This window comes from Atractosteus spatula, chromosome 5 (assembly GCF_055471065.1).
Source record: "Atractosteus spatula isolate fAtrSpa1 chromosome 5, fAtrSpa1.hap1, whole genome shotgun sequence".
NCBI lineage: Eukaryota > Metazoa > Chordata > Actinopteri > Semionotiformes > Lepisosteidae > Atractosteus > Atractosteus spatula.
Genome location: NC_142710.1, coordinates 28,604,852 through 28,615,262, shown reverse-complemented (window position 1 = coordinate 28,615,262; position 10,411 = coordinate 28,604,852). Strand labels below are relative to the sequence as shown.

General features: G+C 40.6%; 1 protein-coding gene across 2 annotated transcripts; it reads right to left on the bottom strand.

Annotated features, from left to right (window-relative positions):
- Nucleotides 1-4,834: 4,834 nt before the first annotated feature.
- Nucleotides 4,835-8,682, bottom strand: atp6v0e2 (ATPase H+ transporting V0 subunit e2). Of its 2 annotated transcripts, none has more exons than XM_088917688.1 (4): nt 8,458-8,682; nt 8,050-8,097; nt 7,609-7,709; nt 4,835-7,213 (listed from the first exon to the last, which is right to left on the bottom strand). In XM_088917688.1, exons 1-3 carry the CDS (start codon nt 8,559-8,561, stop codon nt 7,616-7,618), a joined length of 246 nt encoding a protein of 81 aa, XP_088773814.1. In that variant the 5' UTR covers nt 8,562-8,682; the 3' UTR covers nt 4,835-7,213; nt 7,609-7,615. The 2 variants fall into 2 exon arrangements, with proteins under 2 accessions (XP_088773814.1, XP_088773815.1); XM_088917689.1 differs by having other exon boundaries at nt 4,835-7,136.
- Between the last annotated feature and the right edge of the window lie 1,729 nt (nt 8,683-10,411).

Sequence of the window (10,411 nt, the reverse complement as noted above, 5' to 3'; positions counted from 1 at the left end):
AACAAATTATTTATCCCGTATGAAGGAAGTTAGTTTTAAACAGCTGGTATTGAGCTGCTCCATGCAAAAAGATGGGGGAAGAGATAGACAAATATTAATTTAATAGAATGGTGATTTTAAAACACTATATATAGCGAGTTTAATATTATCTTTCAAAATATAAGCATAATTGTATTATTTTTATCATCAATATAAAGTGTAATATCAGTGTTTATATTTTTAATATTTCCTATCCGAGTTAAATAGCCACACAAAGCACCCCCCTACGGCAAACATGGTGTCGCCCTTATGACTCAGAAAGAGAGGTACACAAAAATACTTTCTGTTTCAGTGGAATAATAGTACTTTCTATGCTGTTATCCGATGCAGGGAGTGGGGATTTTCAGATGGAGTTGCACTCCACATTTTTAACAGCAGCTGCAATTGTAAGGTGCTTAGTAAAAACGAAACGAGCACAGCGCCCCTGATGCAAAATGGAAACTATTTCAGCTGTAAACATTGCACTTGGTGAAAAGGGCGATTCAGTTCAGAGCACTTAACTTCTATGAGAACAGATAAGGCTGGGAACGAAGCACATCGACTTCAAAAGTAGAGGCTGAAAAGGGGTGCGTGCGACTTCTTTGTCTTTGATCTCCAAGGAATCCATGTTAACACGTAACACGGTGTAAAAACATGTTTTAGTGCCATTAATTTTATTTAAATAATAAACATAGCGTTCCGTTTAAAACCGACATTTAAGAAAATAATAAGTAAATAACATCGTGTTATTTGCTTGCAATTAAATACAATTCTAATATGCACTGCCAAATTACTTGGCCTCAACTAACATGCCACGCACCTTTTTTTTCTACAGAACGACTTCAGAATAAAGGTGTAATTTTCCTATATATCATTAACGTTTAACAATCCCGTAAGAGAAGTGCTAAAATTAGCAGCACATCCTGGAACAGAGTCCTTCACTGCTGAAAAGTGTCTTCATATTGTACAAGACAGCAACAAGCAATGATAGCATTCTTAGTACCAGGCAGTGGTCTTTACCACACAACCCACTCCACCAACACCGAACCAAAATACTCAAGGACAAGATAAAGAGAATAAATTTAACATTTTTCCGATTTCTCTGGTACAGCAGGAAGTTATGTATTTCCAAGATTTGTTACAAAGCTGATTGGATTTAAAGCCAAAGAGAGGCACAGATTTGGAAGAAAAAATCACAGTGTAGCAAACTTGTATCAGTAACATGTGGAACTTCCATATTGATCTCGTAACTTCCCAGGTAAAAGAGACAAGAGGAACAGCTCCTGAGGTCATTGTCTAATTAGGGTAAAAATTTAAGATACACTAAGCATTAACAGAAACATATTAGTTGAAACTGCAAGTGCAATCAAAGAATTATTGACAGAAAAATTAAAAGCCATTTTGCAGCAGGTGCACTGTGCACTGACCTGCCGAGGGTATTGAAAAGACATGAAAGAGGTCAATTCTTTTAGCTGATTAACATTGTCACCAACAGAGCTGTACTGTACATCTGTGGCTCGTGCTGTGCAGATGCTGTCAAGGGGGATGGTGTCCCCTTCTTCTCATACAGCCTGAACAACCCTATACATGTTCAGTGGCCACTGAGTCCTAGATGCCCTACATTGTCCAGCTCATTCCACAAATGTTGACTGGGGCTCAAGACTGTTTAATAGGGCATCTAGGGTCACAAACTGTCACGGATGCCGGAAAGGCCTGTAATGATCAGTAGAGCAGGAGAGACCCAACGCGAGCGGCAAAGACGGGACAAACACAGAGGTTTGCTCCAGGCTCAGGGGTCAGGCGATGTCGGGGATGAGGCCTATGCCCTCAGGACAGGGACGTGGAGTGACCTGGAACTAGGCGGGCCACGCGACATCCGTACCCTAATGCTGAGTGAGGAAAACTCGAGACACAGGGACTAAATAGGAAACGGAAACAAGAAACACCGGAAGGACATGAATAATCAAACAGAGATAGGAACAGGAAAGAAGTGGAGCTCCCTCTAGGTGTTGGATGTTGACCGAGAAAGTACCACACGGGAAATAAGCTGCACAGCACTGGAGGGAGGAAAAACCTCATTTAACTGTCAGGAAACCTCCGGAAGTCCACGAGTGAGAGCTACCCCCTCCTCCAGGGCTACACAATAAACTTTATTAACATGTGGTAGAGGGAGCCGGTAAAGACTCTCGTGGACCGTGACACAAACATCTTGCAAGAAAACTTGTCACACAAGCAGCGGGAGGTTCTGTGCTGTCTTCTTGGAATATCATCATATCAGGCCTCCACAAGTGCCCAGAAGAAGCGCAGAAAGTAGGATCCCAGGACTTGATCGAATTGTGCCATGTAGTCAGGCTGCTGTCAATCACTATGAGAGATTCAATCATTAGCCCAATGTGCTAGATGGGCTGAATGGGCTCCCCTCATTTGTAAACTTTCTTATGTTCTTAAGTGCAGAACTGTATGGATCAGACACACTTGCTCAGCCCATCACTTTAATCTCCCCATTGATCTTAGTGAGGTGCTGTGACTCATAGATTCAAGGTTAATTAAAGGACTATCATTGACTGTAACATTTTGACAGGTTAACATGCTGACTGTGGACCTCATTGGTCAGCCTCTGTAATGGATCATATTGAACCCATTCTGTTTTTCATTCTTGATTTTCACCTGGCTTGGCATTAACAAGTTACGTCACCTAATCTCCCGTGCCCAATCGGCTTTCTTGCTCATGAGGTGATTTAGACCATTTGCAGCAGTCAAGTGACTCAAGTAATGTGGCCACACATTAATGGTCAATTAATCAAAATGATGCCAAAAATATTTAATCAATATCCAATATCTGTATAGCTTATTAATCTAAAGATGTATATTTCATTATTCAATAATAAGATTTATTCAACGTCTGTATTTTAAACCCTCAATTGTTAGCTTTCTACAGAACGCTGCTCTGTACAGCCTCTGTGTTCTGTATGGACAAACGGTTTGTCTCAGTACTCCAACAGAAATGCATTGTAACTCACTTTGAACCCAGAACCATCTGTGCAGAGCAACCATCCTCTTTCATTCACGAATGTGAAAGCATCTTAACCAGGAGGGGTCACTAATCCAAATGCTTTTTCCCCTAAAAGAGACATAGCCAGAAAAGTAGATGCAATAGTTCTCCTGCTACTGATCTCAAAGTAATTGATCACGAATGTTTATAAAAAGGCAGAAATGTCAGGTTATAAAGTTTCCTTTGTATTGTATTTGTATTGTATTTTAAGTTTTGACAGTGCTTAACAGCACTTTAAAAATAGCACATTGCCTTGGTAAGATATCAAAGAAAACTACCAAGGAAACAGGACAAGAATTATTTTTTGATGATGATCTTTTAAAATAAAGGGTCCAATCTAAATAAGTTAATTGTAACATGAAACTCACAGCTGCAGTTTAATTATTTTGGTCTCTTCCTAGTGTCGTTTATATGGGGATGAAGTGTTTTTTTGTAAAAAACGTAAACCTGTCCTTTTATACATTTCTCTGTTTTTGCTTTTTTCCTTTAAAAGGGGGAACTGGCTCTGGGTTCCAGAGCACTGGGCCTCATAGAAAGCAGGTTGTGTAGAGCCTGTGTCTGAGGCCAAATCATCAGTTACCTTACTTTGAAAAAGGCTGAAAGGCTGTCATTGTGACCTGGCTTTTTCTAGTCGACATGGGAACAAGGACGTGGCAGAGAGAGAGCTGAATGCCTTTTCCATTCAGATATCTTTTATTACTTGCTCCTTAAGATAATTATCAAACAGTTTGCTGCCTGCCTGTATAGAAGGATAAGGTAAATGTAGTTGCAGTAGTTATTAAAATGATCAAATTCTTGAAGACATTTCACTTGTCCTGTGAAATGTATTATTTCAGCAGGCGACACCCTACTCATGTACAGTAACAGAACAAACAATTACATGCAACAGCCAGACCTTTGAATTCAGTAAATGATATTCAAATGTGCAGTGTGTGCATTACTTTGCTAATTATCTACCGTTCCAGTGGTCTCAATTGGTCTGTTTCCAGCATTGCTGGTCATTCAGAAACACATTTTTCCGAACTTCTAGCTCCAGCTGCCAGAGAATCTAACATAATGGGTGTTACATAATGACTCTAGAGAGGTCCTGGACTGTTTCCATCCCTGCAGTGCAACTGCGGTTAAATCCAGGACATGGCATGCCTCTGCTGCCTGCAGAACAGGAATACTCAAAGTTCAATATGAATGTAACTTTTTTATCAATGTCATGTAGCTTATTATTGCAAATATTCATTTTAATAAGGCAGTGTACATTCCCCCGTGTTTATAGTTGCCTAAATGTGACATCATTAGTGCCTACTACTTTATGGAGTACAATTCTCTGGTCATTTTGCTCTGCTGTCCAATACTTCACCTTCTGTATTAAGCTTTTCAATAACGACTATATTGAACACTTTGGTCCTTTCTGTAACGCGACTGCCTGCCTCCTGGCCATTATTACCGAGATATGCTGTTCAGAAACTGGAGCTGCTTAATTAGGAACTCGGAAGTACTGTAAGGACATGACAGCTGTCTCAGCAGAAACAAGGTTTTTACTAAAACACAGGCAAATCTCTCCGACAATTCTAGCTGTGTTTCGATCCTAGGCAGACATTTTCTTCCTCAGCTTTTTTTTTCAGACAGTGTTTAGAAATGGTGACAAAAAGTGACTCACCTGCCCACAGCAAACGCGAAGACCTCTACACAGTGCCTGGGATGGGGGTGGGGGTTATAGTCAGCGCTCTGAGGCATTTATTTGGCAAGGCAAAGACTCTGCACCCCAGCTTTCCTTTGGAGAGGAATTTTATTGTAATTTAAATTATTTATCTTTTTAAAATCAAGGTCACATGACTGAAAAACAATACTTGGTCACGTGGGGGTCCTTCATCTTGTTTACAAACACAGGGCACATCATTTAAAGGCACAGCCTCCAGGCAGCACAGAGAGAACGCACAGCACATAGCACTGTTTTATGATAATTGATTACTACATGTCCGCACATCAGCTCACAGAGTTAAATCTACATGCAAAAACAGGTAAGCAAGAATTTATTTTTCATTGTATTAATCATGGTGTTGCTAACATACTATGACATAGCAAACCAACAACATGTGTTCACAGAGATGCAGGGTCTTTAAAATCTCTCCAACCTACCATTACTTAATTTCCTGTTTAGATTTTAATCTCCATCAAGGTAAAACACTGTTTTCTACAAATAACAGATTCCCCCAGACCGGCGGTTCTAAGTGTTTCATTTGCACTGTACTGTATGAGAGGTGGGGCTGTCTATCAGGCACGGGCAAGTCTAGCATGTATGAACAGGAAAATGTTCAAACACAGAAAACATCACATTACTAGCATAAATACAGTGAATTACACATTTGTTGATAGAAGTTGCATTTGTCAAAGTTCAGTCTTGTATTTAAGCATGCCATACAATACATCAATATGTGATGCTCAAGTCATTATATTCCCTGTCATTGCAGTTCCCACATGAAAAGCAATAAAATCAAAAGAAATATATGACAAGCAGGAGACTTAATTTCCTGTGACACAGGTTTTAGCGATGCAGTGAATTGTATCAAATCACCAACAAATCGGAACCAATTCCAATAATCCGAATTTATTTCACATTTATCATTCTAACAACATAAATTAAATATTAACATATTTTTGTCAATGGATCAATTGCTCATTCCCATTTGGCTAAGCTTAGTTCCAAGGTGCTCCTGAAAGCAACTGCATCATCAGTTTTAAACACATTTCTACGACAAATAGTCACATAACTTCAAAATACAAGGAGTAAGAAGTAAAAGATTCTTAACCCAAGTTTTTCAAAGGACTTTCCCAGTAGGTGCTTTGTATCTCCCAGTCCAGAAAAACCGCCTTCTGTAATTAACACACACGTCTTTCAGTGGTATCCTCATTCTAGTTACTATTCCCTTGAAAGGTGGCAAGATGTGGGTTTAAGATTGTTTAGGCCTTTATAAAAGCAGTCTCACACAGAGGTATCTGCTGAATAATAGTAGGACAGCCTGACTTTCCAATAGAGAACAAGGTCCACAGCATTAAACCTTTGTATGTCATGAATGGGGCTGAGGCATGTTCACTAAAGGATGCTATAGTATATCTCGAAAGTATGAAACATGAACTCCAGATTTTCTCAATGCTCTGTGAAGTGTCAGTTAAAGGAGTCTGCAGGTGTGTTTTTGTCTAAATTCAATTTCAATGGCTGAGTTATAGGGCTAAACTGCAGGCAACCGATTTAGCAGTCAGAGACAAGCAGTTAGAGAATAAAGCTCAGGAGAATAGGCACCGACTTGCAGCAGCTGGAATGTTGAGATTGACAGCAGTAGTCTGGCTCCTATAGACCTGTGTGGAATACAGTTTTGGGTGGGCAGACAGGCCAGGATGGATAGTGTACTGGATGTACTGAAGCGAGAGACTCAGGTCCCGTAGCCTTTAAGGCTCATTCGTCTTACCTTAAACATTATCCTAGAAATCCACATCAATAAATAAAAATAAAAAACACAAATACAGTACATCTACAGACATAAATTAAATTAAGTTAAAAATAAATAATTGATCTAATACATTTTTATTATTACTATGCAATTTTGTCATTGAAAAGATGAAATAAACTTTACAATGAGAATTTTAAAGTGCACAAACAACTATAAAGGTTTACTTCATCTACACTTTACTACACTTAGACTTTACTGTTGACACTGTTATCTTCCCACTCCAGTGGAATGACTTGATAGAATTCTATCGGGGAACCTTGACCTTTAACTTAGGATCCTGACATTTAAATTGCAGACCACTTTATTTTTAAGTCCTTGTATGTAATCATTTACTATCTGTAGGGCTGTTTCTGGCAATGCACCGTATACAAGGTACACAGATCATAAAAAGATGAGTACGTAGAAACAGTTGTTCTGCCTGGAATTTGAGGAATCACTGCAGAGAAGCCCAGTCTCCAGGTGGAATGATGAGCCTCTCGTCATCTTTGTTGGAGCCTGTGGAAATCTTTATGGCCGTTCCGGTTGTTATGGGTTCCACTTCCGCAACGTAGCTGTGGGAGATGCTGGGGTGAACGTCAAATTAAAACCGAGTCCAGTGGAATGGAAAGGGAAGGGCTGACCCCACATAGGCAATGTCATACTGCAAAAAATAGTAACATTAAGGAATAACTGTTTGCAAACAGTTTGTCTTCACAATGAGGTTTTTTAAGCTCATGTGGTGTACTGTATTATGTTTACTACACTGACGTAAAAACTAGTCATTTCAGTTGAAAAAATTCAGTAAACAAAAACTGTAAATTGTTTTCAATTGAGTCCCACAAGACCTGATATGACATTTCTGGCTGCCATGTCGCTATGACAACTCAGAACTGCAACCTTACATATCAGGTTTCTAGGGCTTGAGTCCATGTTAACAGGGATAATTTGTGCTTTAGCATATCTATGACAGAAATGAGTGTCAAATAGCACTACATACTGTAAATACCCCCCAATGGCTAAAATCACCATTTTTATAAAAGCTCGGTTTTAACCTACCGAGTGCTTACTCCCAATAGTACCGCAGGTACCAGATGGTTTCGTTTTTCAGCTGTGGTCCAAACAGAGGGTTTGCCTGGGCCAGGATCGCTATCAACCAACTGCAAAACAGACACCCAAAGCAGCACAGCAGTTTTTCAGCCTTCCTCTGTCCATTTCGACAATACCGACACCTGTTTTTATATGTATTAGTTACAATAGGTTAAGAGCAAACGTGATACTATGTGCAACTAGACCCGATATGATTGCTTCTAATCAGACTGGATCTCCGCGACTCACAACTTTACGGTACTATACGGCCACGAACCCCTTTTCTTGAGCCTTTCTAAATCATTCAGCGTCCCTGTCGTACATACTTGTAGTATGGACATTTTCCAGTGGTTCAAATACAGTTGTGCAAGAAATCGTGTTACATTTTAAAAAGCATGCATTCATACTTACAATAGGTAGCAGCATACTGCCGTCAAGATCAACATTGTGATGACAACACTAGAAATGAAAAGGGATGAATAGTTTTCAGTGGAAAACGTACAGGACAAGACACTGATCGGCCAGTGACAGCGTGTGAATCATCAATAGACACAATTCGGCCAATTTAAGAGTGTGGTTTATTTTTAATTTTAAGAAATAGCGCAATAATTCGGTAATACGGATTTGCTGCTTCGGTAGGGCCTCGATATAAAGGCAATGATGTTTAATCCCTTGAATCACAAAAAATAAATTGCTGTTTTATTTAACACATCATCAGACAAAACAGCCATTACAATGCTAAGCTTAAGAGGTAAGGACAGCGGTATTAAGAAATACTGGCAAGACATCTGGCTATTTATTTAAAATAGACGTATTTACCCCCGGTTGGGCCCTTTCGGTACGAACCAGGGCGCTACACAGCCCACCAGCCCCCACAGGGTGGTGAAACAGATGATCGGCAAAGTCAGAGAATGTGAAACCATCGTTATACCACCTAAAACACCGAGAAATATTGCTTTTACGTCTATAAGTACTCTTTAAATCACACAATCTCGCAGCTCCGTTATCTCGACTCTCCTTCAAATCCTGTTGCTAGGCGGACTCATTGAAAACCACGCCTACGTACAAGTTAAAAAATGTGATTGGTCTTTTCCAGGAGAAGATTTTATTTCTATTGGATACAAATCCTATCTCTCCCGTTATTTTCCCTGGCAAACTGATGCATTTCCGGGGAATGCTTGTCAATTTCTGCAGACACTTGTAAACGAAAACATCAATGATACCAAGAGTCAGAGTAAACTTGAACACACAAGGGGTTTTAATGAATTGTAGCGATTTCAAAAGAATTCCAGTTTTTTCCGGGATAGGGCTAGCTTTCCACAATTCAAATTCAAAGCGCTTTATCGGCATGACCGATCAATTACAGTGTTGTCAAAGCACATTCAATTAACACATCATCTACAGACATTTACACTACAAACATATTATTGGACATTTACTGGAACACATAAAACATTGTTGAGAGACACATGACAGGAGATCACGTCCTGCGAAGGCAGCTCTAAAGGTTGCCTCCGCCGCTACCAGCAGAATTGGAAGTTGTAGGTAGGGAAACCCAAGCCGGACAGGGTCTTCAGTGATGGGCCAGGCGAAGAGTGGTACCCTGGCCCTCCAGGCTGGAGGTTGATCATAGGGTTTACACCCCTATATCGTAAAACACTGTCTGTTACGACACGCCAACGATCAGCCTCGAAAGCTAGTCGGCGAGGCAATGAAACGGCTTCGGTTCGAGATGCCACCTCAGTAAGTAAGTAACGTGACTGTTTAGGTTGCTCCACACCCCCGCTTCCCTCTGTGTAAAGACGTGTTTAATGTTTTCGGTTTTAAATGTCCTTCCTTGTAGTTTCCATTTTTTATCCTCAGGCCTGTCTCGCTGTTGATGCTGAAATAAATCTCTTGGTTAACTGTCATTATCTTTGAGGATTTTGAGTTCTTGGATCAGGTCCTCTAGTAGTTTTCACTGTAGAAGATTAAACAAGATTCAAAGATTTAATTCCTTAAACAACAACACGTGCTTCTTCCCAGAAGAGTACTTTATGTTGGAGACGGATAGTATACTAACTCATTCATATTGTAATATTTTCGGGTTTGGCGAGGACTGACACAGTGTTTCAGACACTCGTTTGAATGAAAAACGGCGCTTTTATTTTTCGGACGAGCGTCCGGCACAGCAAGCACAAACACAGCGAGCAGAGGGAGGAAGGGAGGAAGAGAGAGAGCAACACACTGGGGTCTATTCGGGTACAGTTACACAGGGATAGGGTGGCAATTGGGTACAAGTATAAGAAAAGGGGTGCGGAACCAGGCAACTACACGAATCCGGGCGATCTCACCAAACTGTACGCCCGTTTTGCAGTGGGTCAGCCGCGTACCCCAGCCGGGCGCTCTTCGGCTGCAGCGCCGGGCGAAGGCGCTACAATATTGATGTGCCTTTTTCATGTTGAATGGCATATAATTTGGTGTACAACGGAGAACTCTGTGACATGTGATGCAGCGTAGGTTTTCGTACTACAGTAGCATCTCCAAATCTAGCAAGCGCGACGTTCAAGAGGTGACAGCGGTTTACAGTCGCTAAAATCTTCGTGCCAGCTCTGACAACTGATCGTAGGAACTAAAAAAAAATAGTAAAAAGATTAATACCTCTCGCCTGCGAGGATCGAAAAATGTGGGTGCGCTAGGTGGAGGATTTTATCTCAGACCCTTGGCACAGTGCAACCAAGACGTGACAGTTTCACGTGTTGCACGTGTAACGAATACGCCCCTGCATGTAACA

Excerpts from the sequence above, each read along its gene's own strand:
- atp6v0e2 (XM_088917688.1), bottom strand. The coding sequence starts at position 8,561 with ATGGTTTCACATTCTCTGACTTTGCCGATCATCTGTTTCACCACCCTG. Across the intron at positions 8,098-8,457 it reads CCGAAAGGGCCCAACCGGGG|TGTTGTCATCACAATGTTGA; the intron begins GTAAATACGTCT and ends TTTCATTTCTAG. Across the intron at positions 7,710-8,049 it reads GCAGTATGCTGCTACCTATT|TTGGTTGATAGCGATCCTGG; the intron begins GTAAGTATGAAT and ends TCTGTTTTGCAG.